Source organism: Ornithorhynchus anatinus, chromosome 1 (genome assembly GCF_004115215.2).
Source record: "Ornithorhynchus anatinus isolate Pmale09 chromosome 1, mOrnAna1.pri.v4, whole genome shotgun sequence".
Classification (NCBI taxonomy): Eukaryota; Metazoa; Chordata; class Mammalia; order Monotremata; family Ornithorhynchidae; genus Ornithorhynchus; species Ornithorhynchus anatinus.
In genome coordinates, this window is record NC_041728.1 from 185163931 (window position 1) to 185185649 (window position 21719).

A 21719-nucleotide genomic window follows, 5' to 3' on the forward strand; every position below is an offset into this window, starting at 1 on the left:
ATCACTAAATCCTATCTGTTCAACTTTCACACCATCGCTAAAATCCACCCAAACTGCTAACACGTTAATACAATAAAATGAACGATTGTTCATCCTGTCCCTCCTGGATGACTGCATCAGCCTCCTTCCTGATCTCCCTGCCTCCTCTCTCTCCCCCCTCCAGCCCAAACTTTACTCTGCTGCCTGGATCATTTTTATAAACCCCCGTTCTGCCCACATCTTCTTGCTCTTCAGAAACTTCTGCTGGTTGCCCATCCATCTCTGCATCAATCAGAAACTCCTCACTGTCAGCTTTAAAGCGCTCGATCGGCTCGCCCCCTCCTACCTCACCTCGCTGCTCTCCCACTTCACCCCAGCCCGCACGCCTCGTTCCTCTCAGACTGACCTACTTTCTGGACATCATTCTTGCTTATTATCACCGTCGACCCCTAGCTCACGCCCTCCCTCCTCTCTGGATCTCCCCCTTCATACCCAACAGGCCACCACTCTGCCCATCTCCAAAGCCTCCTGAAATCGCATAATAATAATGATAGTGATAGTATTTTTAAGCGCTTACTGTACGTCAAGCACTGTTCTAAGCACTGGGGTAGATACAAGCTAATGGGGTTGGTCACAGTTCCTGTCCCACCTGGAGCTCACGGTCATCGTCTCCATTTTCCAAATGAGGTAACGGAGGTCCCGGGGGAGTGAAGTCACTTGCTCAAAGTCACACAGTGGATATGGGGCGGATCAGAATTAGAACCCAGGTTCTTCTGACTCCCGGACCTGTGGTCTTTCCATGAGGCCATGCTGCTTCTACATCTCCTCCAGGAAGCCTTCCCTGATTACCCTCGCACCTCCCCCGCCTTACAGGCACCCCAACTGTCACTTCAGCACTTCTGCCACCTAAGCTGTTGAGCACTCACGTGGCCCCCGCTAGATATCAAGTTTAACAGCGCTTCTGAAGGCACCGATCACACAGTGCTCTGCACAGAGTAGGCACTTGATAAATTCTCCAGACTGATTGATTGGTTGAGGGGCAGGGGGCATTGTGTCAGAGGGCATCCGGTCGGAGGGCATTGGGTCAGAGGGCTTCCTGTCGGAAGGCATTGGAACACGGGGCATCTGGTCAGCGGGCATTGGATCGGGGGGCGACGGGTCAGAGGGCGTCCGGTCAGAGGGTGTGGGGTCGAAAATGTCCGGATCCGGATGCGGGGCCCTGAGTGGTGGAGCTGCCTGTGCCCCTGCAGATACAAGCTGTTCCCCAGCTGCGTCCCGGCCTTCGGCTTCCGGCACCTTCTGGCCCTCACGGACGAGGTCGGACGCTTCAACGAGGAGGTGCAGAAGCAGAGAGTTTCCCGGAACCGGGATGCGCCCGAGGGCGGCTTCGACGCCATCCTGCAGGCGGCCGTGTGCACGGTGAGTTTCCCGCCCCACCTGGCCTCATAAAGCTTGGCCACAGCGCGGACACAGTCGGCGCAGACACGAGCTGCCCTCCCATACCACTAAGCAGCGTGGCTTGTGAGAAACAGCGTGCCTTAGTGGATGGAACACAGGCTTGGGAGTCCAAAGGTCCTGGGTTCTAATCCCACCTCCACCCTTTGTCTGCTGTGTGACCGTGGGCCAGTCACTTCACTTCTCTGGGCCTCAGTTACCACGTCTATAAAATGGGGAGGGCGAGGGCGGCCCTGGGCGGCAGGCTGACTGGGCCATGGTGCGACCGGCTGGAGACATGTGGGATGAAGTGAGGCGAGGAGGGTGGTCCGCTTGGGCCCGAGGGGTGAGAACTCAGCACCAGAAGGTGGCTGAGACGCCCACCTGCCCAGGCCGACTCCATCCGTTCATCCATGGGGGCCATGTGGAGGAATCCGGGGGGCTGTGGAGAGGAGGCGGGACTTCAGGGAAGGGGGGCCGGGGTGGGTTGGAGGAGCTGGGGCCGCAGGGAGGAGCGGGGAAGCAGCTGGGTCTAGTGGTTAGAGCATGGGCCTGGAAGTCAGAAAGATCTGGGTTCAAATTCATTCATTCATTCAATCATATTTATTGAGCGCTTACTCTGTGCCAAGCACTGTACTAAGCACTTGGAAAGTACAATTTGGCAACAGAGACGATCCGAATCCCACCTCCGCATGGCATAGTGGATGAGCATAGGCCTGGGAGGCAGGCAGAAGGTCATGGGTTCTAATCCCAGCTCTGCCACTTCTCTGTTGGGTGACTTTGGGCAAGTCTGTAAACATCTGTAAAGTGAGGATCGAGACTATTAATTATTAATTATTATTATGGTATTTGTTAAGCGCCTACTATTTGCTGAGCACTGTTTTAAGCGCTGGGTTGGATACAGGGTAATCAGATTGTCCCACGTGGGGCTCACATTTTTTAACCCCCATTTTTACAGATGAGGTAACTGAGTCCTAGAGAAGTGAAGTGACTTGCCCAAGGTCACACAGCAGACAAGTGGTGGAGCCGGGATTAGAACCCACGACCTCTGACTCCCAAGCCCTTGCTCTTTCCACTGGGACGGGGACTGTGTCCAACCTGATTTGCTTGTATCAACCCCAGCACTTAGTACAGGGCCTGGCATGTAGTAAGCATTTAACAAATTCCATCATTATTATTAATTTCTCTCTGCCTCAGTTCCCTCATCTGTCAAATGGTACAGGCTCTCATAATATCCCGGCTAGATTACAGTGTCAGCCTTCTCTCTGATCTCCCTTCCTCCTGTCTCTCCCCACTCCAGTCTATTCTTCATTCCGCTGCCCGGATCATCTTCCTGCAGAAATGCTCTAGGCCTGTCACTCCCCTCCTTAGAAACCTCCAGTGGTTGCTTATCGACCTCCGCACGAAACAAAAACTTCTCACTCTGGGCTTCAAGGCTCTCCATCCCCTTGCCCCCTCCTACCTCTCCTCCCTTCTCTCTTTCTACCGCCCACCCCGCACGCTCTGCTCTCTGCCGCCCACCTCCTCGCCGTCCCTCGTTCTCGCCTGTCCCGCCGTTGGCCCCCAGCCCACGTCCTCCCGCTGTCCCGGAATGCCCTCCCTCCTCACCTCCTCCAAACTCACTCTCTTCCCCTCTTCGAACCCTACTGAGAGCTCACCTCCTCCGAGAGGCCTTCCCAGAATGAGCTTCCCCTTTTCCCTCTGCTGCCTCTCTGCTCCCCCCTTCACCTCCCCTCAGCTAAGCCCCCTTCCCCCCCTTTCCCTCTGCTCCTCCCCTTCTCCCTTCCCCTCCCCTCAGCACTGTGCTCGTCTGCTCATTTGTATAGATTTTTATTACCCTATTTTGTTAATGAGATGTACAGCCCCTTGATTCTCTTTATTGCTATTGTTTTTGTCTGTCTCCCCCAGTTAGACCGTAAACCCATCAGTGGGCAGGGATTGTCTCTATCCGCTGCCGAATTGTGCATTCCAAGTGCTTAGTACAGTGCTCTGCACATAGTAAGCGCTCAGTAAATACTATTGAATGAATGAATTAACACTGCCTTCAAGGAGCTGACAGTTTACTGTGTACAGAACACTGTGCTGAGTGCTTGGGAGAGGACAGTGGAGTTCAGAGACACCATCCCTGCCCTCAAGAAGAAGAGCACTGGACTGACCACAGGGGAGAGGATGATAAACTTTGTAGACACCATCCCTGCCCTCAAGGCAAACATTATCCACACTGCCTCTCCCATTATGTCTAGTGGGAGAGACAGACATAAAATAATTCCCAGAAAGAAGTGCTCAAATAGCAGATGGACGAGGATGTGGCCAAAAGCGCTGAGCTGACGTGATGGGGGTGGGGGTGGGTGGGAGGGGGGAGGTGGGGGCGGGGCCCAGACTTCCAGCTGCGGATCCGCAGACACGTGAGGGACCCTCGCTCACCCACTCCTGTTTCTCGTGGCTTGGACTCTGGGACTCCAGGACTCTCAGGGTGACTTGGGGCTTCGGCGCTCGGTACAGTGCTCAGCACCCCGTAAGTGCTCAGTAAATGCCATCGATTGATGAACAGACAGGGGCTGTGCAGGGTGCCTTGCTCCGCCTCAATTCCGGGGTTGATTTGGTGCTTAATGTGTGCCAAGCACCGTGCGGACCCCAGGGATGGTACAGCAGGAGATGATTGGACATGGTCTCTGTTTGTGTCTCCCCCCGCCCCCACTGGGACTCCTGGGCTGAGAGGGAGGTGGAGCGGTGACCACCTCCCCATTGTACAGGTGGGGAAATTGAGGACCAGAGAGGGTCAGGGCCTGCCTGAGGTCACACAGTAGGCATGGGCAGAGTCAGCGGCCCTCAATCCTTGCCTTCCCCGGCTCCCTGGACCTACAGGGAGGCACCGCCTCCTCACAACCTTCTCAGCTCCCTCCTGCTTCTTGGTCTTCTCTTCCTCCTCCTGCTCCTTGGCTCTGTTCCTGCTCCTCGGCCTCCTCCTCCTCCTCTTCCTCCTCCTTCTCATACTCCTGCTCCTTGGCCTCCTCCATTTCCTCCTTCTCCTCCTCCTCCTCCTCCTGCAACTTGGCCTCCTTCTCAGCATTCTCCCCTCTTACTCCTCCTCCTCCTCCCCCTTCTTGTCTGCCATCTCATCCACCTCCTCATCCTTTTCCTCCACCACCTCTTTCTCCTCCTCCTCTTTATCCTCCTTGTCATCCTTCTCCTCCTCCTGCGCCTTCTTGTCCTCCTTCTCATCCTCCTCCTCATCCTTTTCCTCCTCAGCCTTCTCTTCCTTCTCCTCAGCCTCTTCCTCCTCCTCCTCTTTATCCTCCTTCTTGTCCTCCTCTTCTGCCTCATCCTGCTCCTGCTCCTTGGCCTCCTTCTCCTCCTCCTCCTCCTCATCCTCCTTCTCTTCAGCCTCATCCACCTCCTGCACCTTGGCCTCCTTCCCCTCTTCCTCGTTTTCCTCCTCCTCGTTCTTCTCCTCCTCCTCTTCCTCCTCCTCCAAACCTGAGGTGCTGGCATGGGCCGGGTCACCGGTTGGGAGGTTGGGGGAGGGGACGCAATCATCTCTCCAGTCCCCCCTGCCCTCCCCCACCTCCCCTCCCCCATCAGTTCTGTTGTCCCAGGAATGTGCTGTGCTGAGCTGTGCTGTGCTGGGCCGGGCCAGGCCGGCGGAGCGCCGGCTCGACAACAAACCAACTGGCGGGATTCCCGGAGCTCCGCGGCCTGGAATACCACCGCCCACACCCGCACTCCCTGCTCTCTCTCCCTGATGCTCTCCTCCTTCTCCCACTCTCCCCTCCCTCCCTGACTCTCCTCTTTCTCTGACTCCCCTCGGTCCCTGTCTCTCCCCTCTGTTCCTGCCTCTCCCCTCCTTCCCTGACTCCCCCCCCGCCTTCCCCGAGTCCCCCCACCGCCTTCCCTGACTCCCCCCTCCTTCTCTGACTCCCCCCTCCTTTCCCGACACCCTGCTTTCCACCCCTGACTCTTCCCTCTCTGTCCTTGTCTTTCCCCTCTCCATCCCCGTCTCTCCCCTCTGTCCCTGTCTCTCCTCTTCTTTTCTGACTCTTCCCTCCATCCCCGACTCCCCCCTCCTTCCCCAACACCCTGCTTTCCATCCCTGACTCTTCCCTCTCTGTCCTTGTCTCTCCCCTCTCCATCCCTGACTCTCCCCTCTCCATCTTCGACTTCCCCTCTATAAAAATAATAATAATTATGGCATTTGTTAAGCACTTACTATTTGCTAGGTACTGTACTAAGCACCGGGATGGATACAAGCAAATCGGGTTGGACACAGTCCCTGTCCCACGTTGGGCTCAGAGTCTTGATCCCCATTTTACAGATGAGGTCACTGAGGGCCAGAGAAGTGAAGTGACTTACCCAAGGTCACAGAGCAGGCAAGTGGCGGAGCCGGGATTAGAACCCATGACCTTCTGACTTCCAGGCCCATGCTCTATCCACTAGGCCATGCTGCTTCTTAAGGAGAGAGCGGGACAATGGGGACTTCTCTCCTCAGCGCCCAGCAGGAGGTGGGCGGGGCTGGGTCCAGGGTCCCGGCCTGATGCCAACCCTCCGACCCCATTGAGCAGGACAAGGTGGGCTGGCGGAAGGAGGCCCTGCACCTGCTGGTGTTCACGACGGATGACGTGCCCCACATCGCCCTGGACGGCAAGCTCGGGGGGCTCGTCCAGCCACACGACGGTCTCTGCCACCTGGACCAGGCCAACGAGTACAGCGCCACTAACCAGATGGTGAGGGTGGACCGGCGGGCCGGCGGCTGGTGGATGGGCGGGTGGGCGGGGCCGGCGGGAATTCAGGAGGGCGGACAGGCGGATGGGCACACGGGCGGACGACAAGCATCCTGGGCATTGTGGGAAAGTCTTCTGATCATCAACTGAGTGTGCTCCAATGTAGGGGCCCAGAGCATCCTAGTGCGCAGGGCCTGGTGTTCGGCCTATCAGTCCTTCGACCATGAGAAGCGGCGTGGCTTAGTGGAAAGAGCCCGGGCTTGGGAGTCGGAGATCGTGGGTTTTACTCCTGGCTCTGTCGTATTTGTCTGCTGGGTGACTTTGGGCAAATCACTTCCCTTCTCTGTGCCTCAGTGACCTCATCTGGAAAATGGGGAATGAGACTGTGAGCCCCACGTGGGACAACCTGATCTACTTAGAACAGTGCTTAGAACAGTGCTTGACACATAGTTAGCACTTAACAAATTCCATAATTATTATTATTATTATATTTATTGAGCGCTTAGTGACTAAGCCCCCAAGGGCCAATGGTCCCTTAGCATTCTGGGACTTGTCGTTCAGGTTTTTAGTGCATGCTCAGTATAGGTCCCACAGCATTTTGGGTTTTTTTATGGTATTTGTTAAGCATCTTCTACATGCCAGGCACTGTGCTAAGCGCTGGGGTAGATACAAGATAATCAGGTTGGATATGGCTCTTGTCCCATGTGGGGCTCACAGTCTTCATCCCCATTTTCCAGATGAGGTAACTGAGGCACAGAGAAGTGAAGGGACTTGCCCAAGATCACACAGGAGACAAGTGGCGTAGCCGGGCTTAGAACCCAGCCCTCTGATTCCCAGGCCCGGTTATTATCCCCTAGGCCATACTGCTTACCAAGAGCATTCTGGGCACTTCTGTTATATTTTGCTCTCCCAAGCAGTGGATGGTTTGATTAACACTGGGAGCGTGTTCAGTCCCCACTCAGCCTGAGTCCCTCAGCATCCTGCGACTTGTGGTGCTCAGTGTAGGCCTTGCCTGCTTTGTGACCTTGGGCAAGACACTTCGCTTCTCTGTACCTCAGTTCCCTCATGTGAAAAATGGACAGTCGATCCCTCTTCTCCCTCTGACTAAGACCGTGAGCCCCATGTGGGACAGGGTCTGTGTCCAACCTGATGATCTATTATCTACCCTAGTGTTTAGTACAGTGCTTGGCACATAGTAAGCATATAGGAAAAACCACAGTGATCAATAATAATAATAACAATTGTGGTATTTGTTAAACGCTTACTGTGTGCCAGGCACCCTACTAGGTGCTGGGGTGGATACAAGCCAATTCATTCGTGCCTTAGTGGAAAAAGCCTGGGCTTGGGAGTCAGAGGTCATGGGTTCTAATCCTGGCTCTGCCACTTGTCTGCTTTGTGACCTTGGGCAAGCCACTTAACTTCTCTGTGCCTCAGTTCCCTCATCTGTAAAATGGGGATTAAGACTGTGAGCCTTATGTGGGACAACCTGATTACCTTGTCTCTACCCCAGCGCTTAGAGCAGTGCTTGGCACTTAGTAAGAGTTTAACAAATACCATTATTATTATTACTATTTATTGAGCACTTACTGTGTGCCGAGCACTGTACTAAGCCCTTGGGAGAGGACATTACAATGATAGACACATTCCCTGCCCACTACGAGTTACAGCGTAGAATGGAGAGAGACAGGCATTAATATAAATCAATAAACTACAGATATTCACATAATCACGTCGGACCCAATCCCCGTCCCACATGGGGCTCCCAGTCTCGATGCCCATTTTTCAGATGAGATGACTGAGGCCCAGAGAAGTGAAGTGACTTGGCCAAGGTCGCACAGCAGACAAGTGGCAGAGCTGGGATCAGAACCCACGACCTTTTGACTCCCAGGCCCAGTCTCTATCCATTATGCCATGCAGCTTCTCAAAGCAGCTTATCATTATCACCATCATCACCATTATTATTTTTATTATCATTATTATTTTTGTTGTTATTATTATTATTGTTACACAGATATTTGGAGCATGCTCGGTGTAGGCCCTAGAGTATCCTGGGCTTTGTGATGCAAGTGTTCGGAGGATGCTCAGTCCCTGCTCAACCTGGACCACCCCACCCCACAGCATCCTGAAAGCCGTAGAACGAATGTTTGGAGCATACGCAGTTCATGTTCAGTGTGGAAACCGCCCCACCCCCCCGCCCCGAGCTTGGTGGGACTTAAAGTCCCAGGGGTCTGGGCCATCGAGCCTTGCTTTCCAGCTGACCCCACAATTAGAAGGGAAGAATCTCCTCGATCCTAGTGCACGGGTTCGGGGATTTGGAGGCATGGGCGAGGAGGTCTATGGGAGATGGGGCATCCCCCTCTAGACTGTCAGCTCGTTGTGGGAATGTGCCTGTTTGTTGTTATATTGTCCTCTCCCTAGCGCTTAGTACAGTGCTCTGCACACAGTAAGAGCTTGATAAGTAGGATTGAATGACTGGGTTAGGAGGCCTTTGGGAGCTGAGGCATCGCTCTGAGTTTCCGGGGCACGGGGACCCCTCATCAACCTTGCCCTCGCCTTCCCCGCAGGACTACCCATCCCTGGCTCTGCTGGGCGAGAAGCTGGCAGAGAACAACATCCACCTGATCTTCGCCGTGACCAAGAACCATTACATGTTGTACAAGGTGCGTTCTCAGTGGTCTCCAAGGGCTCCACGGGCTCGGGTCGGGGGTAGCCAGGGGACCCCGGGCCGGGGGGTGGCGGGGACCACAGAGGTATCCTGCTTTGTCAATCGGCGGGAATATCGAGCGCTTGTTTCTCGCAGAGCATTGTACTGAGCATTGGAGAGTCAGATAGACTTAGACACAATCCTTGCCCTCAAGGAGCTTCCAGTCTTCCGTGTGCAGAGCGCTGTGCTGAGCACTTGGGCGAGGATAATAGAGCTAGTAGGCATGATCCCTGTCCTCAAGGAACTTCCAGTCAACTGTATGCAGAGCCCTGTGCTGAGCACTGGGGAGAGGACAGTAGAATTGGTAGTCATGATCCCTGCCCTCAAGGAACTGACAGTGTAGCAGTGGAGACCGGCAAGAAAGTAAATTGCTGATACAATGAAGTATCCTTTCATACAGCCGTATTTATTGAATGCTTACTTTGTGCACAACACTGTAGCAAGCGCTTGGGAGAGGACAATATAACAACAAACAGAAATATAACAACAAACAGAAGCAGCTGGGTTTAGAGATGGGGACATGGAGTGTACCCAGGAGATGAGTACTCTTGCATAGAGAAACAGCATGGCTTAGTGGAAAGAGCACGGGCTTGGGAGTCAGAGGACGTAGATTTATTCATTCATATAGTCGCATTTATTGAGCGCTTACTATGCTCAGAGCACTGTACTAAGCACTTGGAAGATACAATTGGGCAACAGAGACAATCCCTACCCAATAACGGGCTCACGGTCTAAATGGGGGAGACAGCAAAGCAAAACGGAACAAGCTCTGCCACTTGTCTGATGTGTGACCTTGGGCAAGTCACTTAACTTGTCTGTGTCTCATCTATAAAATGGGGATGAAAAGTATGAGCCCCATGTGGGACAACCTGATTACCCTCTATCTACCCTAGGTCTTAGAACAGTGCTTGGCACATAGTAAGCGTTTAAAAATACCCTAATTATTATTATTATTACCCTTTGTGTACCTTAGTCTCTGGGTCCATGTTCCTTCCCTGGCTGGGTTCCCTGAGCTGGCGGGTCCAGGGGGCGGAGAAGGCCCTTGTGGGTTAAGGGACAGTGAGCGGCGGGGTGGTCTGACGTCTGATTTCAGCGGCCCCCACCCCGTCCCTTGCCCCAGGCCTGGCAGTTTTTAGGTCTGTTTTTTTGGTCGGGCCCCGACTGGACCGCAGGCCAAGTCTCCCCACTGCCCCCAGGCTGGAAGGGCCGTGCAGGACCAGAGTGGCCCGTCGGGTCATAACCCCCTGAAGAACACGTGGGAATCCCTCAAAATGGCAACCGGACGTCGTCGTCCCCCGGGCGGGCCGTGCCGCTCGGAAAGAGGCGTTCGGTTGCTGGGGTCGGGGCAGCGGGGGCCGGGGGATCGGGCCGGGCTGGGCTGGGGACTGCAGGGAGCAGCCGCCCCAGAATTTCACTCTTCCTTCCCCCGGACAAGAACTTCACAGCCTTGATCCCTGGGACCACCGTGGAGATCTTGCACGGAGATTCCAGGAACATCATCCAGCTCATCGTCAACGCCTACAATGTGAGGGCCCTTCCCAGCCCCTTCACCCTCCCCCTCCTCTCCCCTCTTCTCTCCTCTCCTTTTCTTTCCTTTCTCCTCATCTCCCGGCACCCCTTCTCCTCTCCCTCGCTCTCCCTTCTCCTCTACCCCGCTGTCCCCTACATTTCCCTCCCTCCCATCTTCTCTCCTTCCCTTCCCCTCCCCTTCTCCTTCTGACCCATCAGTGCTGCAGCTAGAGGTGGGAGGAGGTGGGACCGGGAGAGGGTCCAGGGAGGGGGCGAGGTCTGGGGGCATTGCCTCAGCTCCTCACCCACTCCCAGCCTGTGACAGCGCCGAGTCCAGTTTTCGACCCAGAGAGCAGCCCAGTCACCTCTAGGCTTTAGGGCAGCCCCGCGCCCCTCCAGTAAGTCCTCCCCCTCCAGCAAGCCCCGTCCCCTGCAGCCCTAGGGCCCACCCCCAGTGTTCCCCACCCTCCTACTCTCTCCTTCCCCACCCCCTGCAATCACACCCCATACTCCATTCTAGAGACCAGTGGGCAGTGGCCGTGGGATCAAGACACATGTACACACACACACACACACACACACACCTGCACTGGGTCTGGGAGGGGAGCTCGCTCCCTGCCAGCCTCTGCAGCCCCTTCCGCCTCCCACACGGTTTCCGGTCAGAGCTGGAAGTCGAGCGGAGGGGGCAGTCATGGGTGGGAAGGATGACACATCCATCTGTCCACCCATCCACGTGCCCGCCCATCCATCCATCCAACCTCCCATCCCTCCATCCATCCATCCATCTGTCTGTCCATCCGTCTGCTCATTCATCCATCCTCCCGTCCACCCTCCCTCCCGACCATCCGTCCAACCGTCCACCCGCCCTAGGGCATCCGGTCCAAGGTGGAGCTGGAGGCGTGGGACGTCCCCGAGGACCTGGACCTGACCTACACGGCCATCTGTCAGGATGGCGTGGCCCAACCCGGACAGAGGAAGTGCCGAGACCTCAAGATCGGAGACACGGTAGGAGCCCTTGCCCCCCAGCTCCTGGCCTCGCCCCCACCCCCCTCAGCCTCACGCCAGCCACAATTGGGCTGAGCCAGGCCCGGCCTCAGGGCGAAGGCCGGCAGCTGTGGAAGGATGGGAGTCATGTGACAAGAGGTGCCTGGGGTGAGGGCGGTGGAGGGGGCCCATGGCCATTGTTCTAATCCTGGGCTTTGCCACTTATAGCATTTATTGAGCACTTACTATGTGCAGAGCACTGTACTAAGTGCTTGGAATGTACAATTTGGCAACAGAGACAATCCCTCCACAGTGAAAGGCTCACACTCTTAACGGGTTCACTTATCTACTGTGTGACCTTGGGCAGGTCACTTTACTTCTCTGGGCCTCAGTTACCTCATCTGGAAAATGGGGATGAAGACTGTGAGCCCCATGTGGGACAGCGACTGGGTCCAACTTGATTTACTTGTTTCCACCCCAGCACTTAGTACATCCTGGTGGCTGGGCAGGGAAAGGGGGAAAGCCAGAGGGTGAGGGGGCCACAGAGAGAGGGAGGAGCCAGAAGAGATTAAAAGCAGCATGGCTCTACTGGCTAGAGCCCGGGCCTGGGAGTCAGGTCATGGGCTCTAATCCCATCTCTGCCACCTGTCTGCTGTGTGACCTTGGGCAGGTCACTTCACTTCTCTGAGCCTCGGTTCCCTCATCTGTAAAATGGGAATGGAGACTGTGAGCCCCACATGGGACAGGGACTGGGTCCAACTCGATTTCATTGTATCCACCCTTAGTACACTTAGTACAGCGCGTGGCACGTCCTGAGCGCTTAACAAATACCATTGCTATTATCCCCGACTCCCCATTGTAGAGGCCTGGACCCCCCTCGCACTTCCCCAGTGCAGTGTTTGCATTTCTCTCCAGAGCGTTTGCCACACGTGCTGCGGGCTGCAGTAGCGCTGCAGTGGAGTTGGCCCAAAGGGCTCGAGGGACGGAGCCCCATCAATCAATCAATAATGGTAATAACGACACTGTTGAGCGCTCACTATGTGCCGAGCACTGTTCTAAGCCCAAGGTATATACAAGTTAATCAGGTTGGACACAATCCTTGTCCCACAAGGGGCTCACGGTCTTAATCCCCATTTTACAGATGAGGATACTGAGGCCCAGAGAAGTGGAGTGACTTACCCAACATCATACAGCAGACTTGAGGTGGAACCAGGATTAGATCCCAGGTCCTTCTGACTCTGGGGTTAGTGTTCTATCGGCTAAGCCACGCTTCTCTATCAATCAATGGTAATTATTGAGCACTTACACTGTGCAGAGCACTGTACTAAGTGCTTGGGAGAGTACGGTATAGCAATATAACAGACACATTCCCTGCCCATGTTGTGCATACAAGTTTAGAGAAAGATGCAGATATTAATATTAATAAATAAATTACGGCTGAGTATATATAAATGGAAGGGCGATACAGAAGAGTCTGGAGACAATCTCAATTGATGAATGAATCAATCAATAGTATTTATTGCCTGCTTACTGGGCTCCTGAGCCTTCCTGGAAAGACCAAGATCCGTGGGATTTAGCCTCTGAGGCCAGTCTGGGGCAGAGCCGTCAGGCAGATAATAATTGTGGTATTTGTTAGACGCTTACTATGTGCCAGGCACTATACTAAGCGCTGGGTGGGTACAATCAAATCTGGTTGGACACAGACCCTGTCCTACTCAGGGCACACAGTCTTAATCTCCAGTTTACAGATGAGGGAACTGAGACACAGAGAAGTGAAGTGACTTGCCCAGGGTCACACAGCAGATAAATGGTGGAGCCAGGATTAGAACCCAGGTCCTCCTGACTCTCATGCCCAGGCTGTAGCCACTAGGCCATGCTGCTTCTCATGGCTGCAGTCCAGGAGAGCCCTTGCGCAACCCCTAACGGCCCCTGACCCAAGGCCCTCACTGTCCTCCTGGCCATTTACAGCCCACAACCACCTCTGCCTCGGCCCTGAGGACCAGTCGGGGTGTGGTCTCTCCCCATGAGCAGCACTGGGGTGTGCGTGTGTATATGAGTGTGTGTGTGTGTACACAACACAGAGCTAAAAGCTGTGACAGAATTCTGCTACCCAGGCAGCTCCCTGACAAATGATGCAATGGTAGACATCTAAACAGAAAAGAGAATCAAGAAGGCTGGCACATCCTCGATGGATGGAAAGGGTCCAGCGGCATTTGGTGGGGGGGTCCGACCCCCAGAGTGGACTTCAGGTCTCCTGGGCCGCAGAGCTGCCCACCCTTCTCTATGGCTGCGAGACCCGGCCCCCACACGGACATCACGTCTGGCTCCTTCCTCGGCCACTTCCACCGGCATCAGCCGACGAGCCAGGCTCAGTATCGGTCCGGCAATCATATTTATTGAGCACTTACTGCGTGCAGAGCACTGTACTAAGCGCTTATCACACGGCAAAGCGAGATCACGGATGACCCAGTGCTGGGTGGTCGTCAGTCTCCCCGTGTCGAAGCTGCCCTCGCCTCCCCACGGCTATGCCGGCGGGGATGTGGGAGGAGGAAGAGCGACAGCAGGAAACCTGAACAGCTGCCGAGATGGGGAAACTGGAAGTCGGGAAGGCGGAGGAAGCGTTTTAAGGGCAGGAGAAAACGAAGCCTCAGACAAGGCAGCATCCGAGCCGAACTCTGGGAGACAACGGCCGAGGACGGACCAGCTTGGCGCACTGCCGTCAAGAAGGGCATAGCTAGCTCTCTCTGAGCCACAGCTCTCAGGGACAAGGAGGGGAAAGAGAAACCGGCAACAAGAAGGACAACCTCACAAGAGACTGCCTTTTTCTGTGTTCAGAGTGGCTGGGCCTGTGAGTCCCACACTGACCTTACCAGATACCCTTAATTGTAATAATAATGATAATGAGGAGGAGGAGGAAGAAGAAGAATTATGGTACTTGTTAAACGCTTACTACGTGCCGAGCACTGTTCTAAGTGCTGGGAGAGATACAGGTTAATCAGGTTGGACGTAATCCTGGTCCCACCTGGGACTCACACTCTTAATCCCCATTTTTACAGATGAGGTAACTGAGGCCCGAGAAGTGAAGTGACTTACCCCAAAGTCACCCAGCAGACCTGCGGCAGAGCCAGGATTAGAACCCAGGTCCTTCTGACTCTCAGGCCTGGGCTCTAGCCACTTGCCTTTGTAGGTGAGCGTCCCTGTCAGTGGCATCTTACACCATCTATGAAGGACAGTTACATAGTACGTGCACATCCATGTGTGTGCATGAGCATATACAGCCATGTGACCGTGTTCATTCGTGTGATCGCACACATCTGTGTGCATGAATGCGTACACACCTAGACGTGTACACACCTAATAATAGCAATAATGATAATGGTATTCATTATGTGCTTACTGTGTGTCAAGCACTGTTCTGAGCGCTGAGGTAGATAGAAACTAATCATTCACTCATTCAATCGTATTTATTGAGCGCCTGCTGTGTGCAGAGCACTGCCCTGAGCACTTGGAAAGTACAATTTGGCGACAAACAGAGACAATCCCTACCCAGCAACGGGCTCTCAGACTCAGGTCAGACACAGTCCCTGTCCCATACGGGGCTCACAGTCTCCATCCCCATTTTACAGATAAGGGAACTGAGGCCCAGAGAAGTGACGTGACTTGCCCAAGGTCACGCAGCAGAGCCAGCAATAAAACCCAGGTAGTTCCAACCTCCAGGCCTGGGCTGCATCCACTAGGCCCTGCTGCTTATACGCATCCATGTGCTTGCACGTTCACATCCATGCGGGCGTGTAAAACATCTTGGTGTGTGTGTGCACGTGGGTGTGCGTGGGTGTACCTATCCATGTGTGCGCGAAGATTCACGTGTCCTGTGGGTGAAGACGACCGCTGCCCCAGCCCGGCATCGTGCCCAGCGTCCCCGGGGTCGTAGGAGGAGAGGGGGCTCGGCCGCTGGGACCCGGGTCGGGGGGGAAGGTTGCGGCTCTGCAGCGGCGCCCCCCGCTCTGCCCTCAGGTGGCGTTCGAAGTGTCGTTGGAGGCCCGCGGGTGCCCCGGCCCGGGCAGCCCGGACCGCAGGTTGGCGCTGAAGCCGGTGGGTTTCCGGGACACGCTGGAGCTGCTGGTCACCTACAACTGCAGCTGCGCCTGCAGCGCCCACGCCGAGCCCGACAGCGCCCGCTGCAGCCGTGGCGGCACCTACTCCTGCGGGGCCTGCGCCTGCGGGCCGGGCCGCCTGGGCGCCCGCTGCCAGTGCCGCGAGGGCGAGGGCGAGGAGGGCGGCGAGGCCCCGCAGGCCCCGTGCCGCGAGGCGGAGGGCCGGCCCCTGTGCAGCGGGCGCGGGGAGTGCGTCTGCCAGCGATGCCTCTGCTACCACAGCGACTTCGGCCGCATCTACGGGCCCTTCTGCCAGTGCGACGACTTCTCCTGCGCCCGCAGCCGAGGCCTGCTCTGCTCAGGTGGGCACCCGACCCGGGGGGCCGGGGGGCGTGGGGGTTGGCGGCGGGGTCCAGCAGGTAGACCGCCACCCGGGAGCTCGCGCCCCGTTGGGTGGCAACATCTCCAGTCGGTTGCCGGTTGCTCCCCGCCCCCGGCCCACGTCCCGCCTCCGCTCCGGAACGTCCTCCCTCCTCAATCCCACAGACGACGACTCTCCTCCCCTTCAAATCTCCTCCAAGAGGCCTTCCCCGACTAAGCCCCACCTTTCTTCTTCTCCCGCTCCCTTCTGTGTCGCCCCCCTCATGTCCATCTCTGTCACTTATCTATTTTTTTTTAAGTCTGTCTCCCCCATTCTAGATGGTCAGCTCACTGTGGGCAGGATATGTGTCTGTTTATTGTTGTATTGTTCTTTCCCAAGTACAGTGGTCTTCACACAGTAAGCGCTCAATAATAATAATAAAAATTATTATTATTATGGTATTTGTTAAACGCTTACTATGTGCCAGGCGCTGTACTAAGCATTGGGGTGGATCCAAGCAAATCGGGATGGACATAGTCCCTCGTCCCACGTGGGGCTCACGGTCTCCATCCCCATTTTCCAGATGAGGTGACTGAGGCCCCGAGAAGTGAAGTGACCCAAAGTCACACAGCAGACAAGTGGCAGAGCCGGGATTAGAACCCATGACCTTCTGACTCTCAGGCCCCAGCTCTCTCCACTACGCCATGTTGCTTCTTGATAAGTATGATTGAATGAGTGAATGAATGAATACGAACCCTCCCTCCACCCAATGACCCCTGCCCCACCCCTCCCAGATCTCCCCTTGACCCCTGTCTGACCCCCCGGGCTTTCCCCCTAAGACCCTCTGCCTCACCCCCCAGATGCCGCCAAGACCCCTACCCAACTCCCCCCCACCTTAAACACCTTTCTGAAGGCCCACCTCCTCCAAGAGGCCTTCCCCGACTAAGCCCTCACTTCTTCTCCCTCTCCCTCCTGCGTCGCCCTTGCCCTTGGATTTGCTCCTTTTCGTCCCCCCTCCCTCCGCCCCACACCACTTATGTCCAGATCCAGAATTTATTTATTCCCATTAATATCCATTTCCCCCTCTAGACGGTGAGCTTTCTGAGGGCAGGGAATGCGTCTACCGACTCTGTTGTAGCGGACTCCCCCGAGTGCTTAGTACAGCGCTCTGCACCACAGAAAGCGCTCAAAAATACCTTGGATCGATCGATCGATTGATCCCGTCCCACCCTGGCCCTGTGGGGGCCCAGTGACTTCTACTGGACATCCCCGGATCGCCCCCGAGACCCTCAATCCCCTTCCCCTGGCTCCCGCTTGACCCTCTCGACTTGCAGCTCATTGTGGGCAGAGAGTGTGTCTGTTCATTCATTCAATAGTATTTATTGAGCACTTACTATGTGCAGAGCACTGTACTAAGAGCTTGGAATGTACAAATCGGTAACAGAGACAGTCCCTGCCCTTTGACGGGCTTACAGTCTGTTGTTGTATTGTCCTCTCCCAAGTGCTTAGAACAGTGCTCAGCACACAGGAAGTGCTCAGTAAATACACAGACTGACTGATCGACCCCTGCTCAGGAAGGACCTGAGCTCTGGAGCTGGCCTAGTTCTGGCTTGGCCTCGCCCCTCCATGACCCCGCCCCCATGACCCCGCCCCCTCCCAGGCCCCCCTTACCCCCAGAGTTTTGGCCGGTCTGCGGCCAGTGACTAAGTCCGGGCCCCGGGGAAGCCGGGCAAGCGGCACCGTTGGCATTTCCTGCCACGTCTTCGGCACCCCGTGGGAGGAGACAGAGGGGAGGGTTAGGGTCTGTGTGTGGAAGAACATGTGTGCATGCATATGTGTGTGTATGTGTGTGTGTGTGTGCCTGCATGTCTGCATGTACGTGGGATCATGTATGTGTGCACGAGCACAGGAGACTGAATTCACTATGTGTGAATACCAGGTGTGCATGTATGTGTGTGTGTGTGTGTGTGCGTGTGTGCATGTGTGCACATGCAAGGGATTTTTTAAAATACAGATGAATGTCTGTTTCCCCTTCTAGACTTTCAACTCGTTGTGGGCAGGGTATGTGCCTGTTAATTGCCGTATTGTCCTCTCCCAAGGGCTGAGTATGTTGCTCTGCACACAGTAAGCACTCAATAAATACGAATGACTGACAGACACGTGCGAGGGGCTGCCGGTCTGATAGGGAGACTGGAAACACACACACACACACACAGACACACACACACACACATGCACATACACTGTACTTAGCACTGGGGATGGACAGAGGGAGGAGGAGACATAATCCCTGCCCTTTGGAACTGCTAGTCCATGTGGGGAGATTGGACACGGACACACGGGTGCGCACATGCACACACACACACACACACACACAGCTCATTGTGGACAGGAAATGTGTCTACTGTCCTGTTGTAGTTTCCCAAGCACTTAGTACAGTGTTTTGTACACAGTAAGTGCTCAATAAATATGATTGAACAAACACATTGTGCTGGGCAATGGGAAAGCCAGAGGGAGGAGGAGACATGATCCCTGCCCTCAAGGGGCTGTCAGCCTGATGGGAAGACCAGGCATGCACACACACACGTATGCACACAAATACACTGTGCTGGGAGTTGGGAGAGGACAGAGAGAGAGACAAAGTGCCTGCCCTCAATGAATGAATGGCATTTATTGAGCACTTACTGCATGCAGAGCGCTGGATTAACTGCTTGGAAGAGGACAATATAAGAGTTGGTAGAAACGTTCCCTGTCCACAAGGAGGTTACGGGCTAGAGGGAGAGACAGACATTGATACAAGTAAATGACAGTGATGGACATAAGCGGTGAGGGGCTGAGAGGGGAGAAGAGCAAAGGAAGCAAGTTGGGGCGATGCAGAAGTAGGGGGGAAAGGGGAAAGCGGAGCTTAGTCCAGGAAGGCCTCTGGGAGGAGAGGGGGTTTCAGTAAGGCTTTGAAAGGGAGGAGAATAATTGTCTGTGGGATTTGAGGAGGGAGGGCGTCCCGGGCCAGAGGCAGGACGTGGGCCAGGGGTCATCGGCGAGAAGGGCGAGATGGAGGCCCAGGGAGGAGGTTGGCTTTAGAGGAGCGGAGTGTGCCGGCTGGGCTGGAGTAGGAAAGCAGCAAGTTGAAATAAGAGGGGGTGAACATATGGAAGACTTTAAAGCTGACGGTGAGGAGTTCCTGTTCGATGAGGAGGTGGATGGGGAACCAGTGGAGGTTCTCGAAGAGTGGGGAAACACGGACTGAACGTTTTTGTAGAAAGATGATCCAAGCAGCAGAGTGAAGTCTGGACTAGGTGGGGGGTCGGGGGGGAGACGGGAGGCAGGGAGGTCAGCAAGGAGGCTGATACAGTCATCAAGGTGGGAGAAGATAAATGCTTGGATTAACACGGAAGCGGTTTGAATGGAGAAGAAAGGGCGTATTATAGCGATGTTGGGAAGGTCGAACTGACAGGATTCGGTGACAAATTGAATGTGTTGGTTGAAGGAGAGAGATGAGTTGAGGATAAGGCCAAGGTTACGGGCGATGAGGCAAGGAGGATGGTGGTGCTGTCTGCGATGACGGGAAAGTCATTGAGAGGACAGGGTTTGGGTGGGAAGATAAGGAGCGCTCTTTTGGACATGTTTAGTTTGAGGTGTTGGCGGGACATCCAAGTAGACTGTGAGCCCGTCATTGGGCAGGGATGGTCTCTATCTGTTGCCGAATTGTCCATTCCAAGCACTTAGTCCAGTGCTCTGCACATAGTAAGTGCTCAATAAATACTATTGAATGAATGAATGAAGTAGGGACGTCCTGAAGGCAGGAGGACGAGAGATGAGGGCTGGAGAGGGAGATTTGGGAATCATCCCCATAAAGGGCAGGAGTTGAAGCTGTGGGAGCGAATGAGTTCTCCTCGGGAAAGGTGTATAGACGGGGGATAGAAGGAGAGCCAGAACTGAACTTTGAGGGACTCCCCCCGGTTAGTTCTGCTCTGGAACACCTTCCCTCCTCAAATCTGACAGACAATGACTCTCCCCCACTTCCAAGCCTTATTTGAAGGCCCGTCTCCCCTGAGAGGCCTTCCCTAAGCCCTCATTTCTTTCATTCATTCAATAGTATTTATTGAGCGCTTACTATGTGCAGAGCACTGTACTAAGCGCTTGGAATGTACAAATCGGCAACAGATAGAGACAGTCCCTGCCCATTGACGGGCTTACAGTCTAATCGAATCATTTCTTCTCCTCCCACTCCCTCCTGTGTCATCCTGACTTGCTCCCTTCCTTCATTCCCCATCCCAGTCCCACAGCACGTATAATCGTAGTATTTGTAAAGCGCTTACTATGTACCAAGCACTGTTCTTAGCCCTGGGGATGATACAAGGTCATCAGGTTGGACACAGTCCGTGTCCCACGTGGGGCTCACAGTCTCCATCCCCATTTTCCAGATGAGGCAACTGAGGCCAAGAGAAGTGAAGCGACTTGGCCAAGCACACAGCAGCCAAGTGTCTCTTGCCGAATTGTACATTCCAAGCGCTTAGTACAGTGCTCTGCAAGTAGTAAGTGCTCAATAAATACTATTGAATGAATTGAAAGTAGCAGAACCTGGACTAGAACCCACGACCTCTAACTCCCAAGCCCATGCTCTTGCCACTAGGCCACACTGTCACTTATGTACATAGAGAAGAGAAGCAGCGTGGCTCAGTGGAAAGAGCCCAGGCTTGGGAGTCAGAGGTCATGGGTTCGAATCCCAGCTCCACCGCTTGCCAGCTGTGTGACTTTGGGCAAGTGACTTTACTTCTCTGTGCCTCAGTTACCTCATCGGTAAAATGGGGATGAAGACCGTGAGCCCCATGTGGGACAACCTGATCACCTTGTATCCCCAGCGCTTAGAACAGTTCTTTGCACATAGTAAGCACTTCACAAATACCACCATTATTATTATTATTACATCTCTGTCATTTACTGCATTCTAGACATGTCTGCCTCCCCCTCTGGACCATAAGCTTGTTGTTGAGGGAACGTGTCGACTGTTATGTCGTCCTCTTCCCGAGCGCTTACTACAGTGCTCTGCACACAGTAAGTGCTCCGTAAATATGAATGAATGAATAAACAGAAAGTCCAAATCCCCTAGAAAGCAGTAATCCCCGGGCAGTGCCCAAGTGTCTCCCCCACTCACAACAGTTCCCCGTCTCTGCTTAGAGCGGCCAGGGGCCAGGCCTGAGGGGGCCAGCAGGGCTTTCTGTCATCCACCTGTGGCCAGAGGAAGGGACCGACCAACCAATCAATGAGATTTATTGAGCACTTACTGTGTGTAGAGCACTGTACTGAGCGCTCGGAAGAGTACAAGAGAGAAGCAGCATGGCTTAGTGGAAAGAGCAGGGGTATGGGAGTCAGAGATTGTGGGTTCTAATCCCGACTCCACCATGTGTCAGCTGTGTGACCTTGGGCAAGTCACTTAACTTCTCTGAATCGCAGTGACCTCATCTGTAAAATGGGAATGAAGACTGTGAGCCCCACATGGGACAGAGTGATTACCTTGTATCTACCCCAGCGCTTAGATCAGTGCTTGACCTACAGTAAGCGCTTAACAAATACCAATATTATTGTTATTATTATTATTAACAGAGTTGGCAGACAGGTTCCTTTCCCACAACGAGCTGACTGTCTCAACCAATCAATATCTAATGTCTCTCCCCCATTTCAAAGTCTTATTGGCCAACCTATATTATCTTATATATACTCCAACACTTAGTACAGTGCCTGGCACAAAGTAAGCGCTTAACAAATACCACAATTATTATTATCGAAGGTCCATCTCTTCCAAGAGGCCTTCCATAACTAAGCCATCCTTTCTTCTTCTCCCACTCCCTTCTGCATCACCCTGACTCATTCCCTCCTCTCAACCCCACACCGCTTATGTCCATAACTCTAATTTTATTTATTTCTATTCATGTCTC

General features: G+C 54.4%; 1 protein-coding gene across 2 annotated transcripts in view; it reads left to right on the forward strand.

Moving 5' to 3' along the window:
* The window catches only part of ITGB5 (integrin subunit beta 5), a 46688-nt gene that overhangs the window by 10695 nt on the left and 14274 nt on the right, over positions 1 to 21719 (forward strand). For both annotated transcript variants that reach the window (XM_029063332.2, XM_039913600.1), the window contains exons 5-10: positions 1230 to 1398; positions 5973 to 6134; positions 8696 to 8791; positions 10271 to 10360; positions 11215 to 11349; positions 15343 to 15784. In XM_029063332.2, the coding sequence (XP_028919165.2) occupies positions 1230 to 1398; positions 5973 to 6134; positions 8696 to 8791; positions 10271 to 10360; positions 11215 to 11349; positions 15343 to 15784 (1094 nt within the window). The remainder of the gene's footprint in view (positions 1 to 1229; positions 1399 to 5972; positions 6135 to 8695; positions 8792 to 10270; positions 10361 to 11214; positions 11350 to 15342; positions 15785 to 21719) is intronic.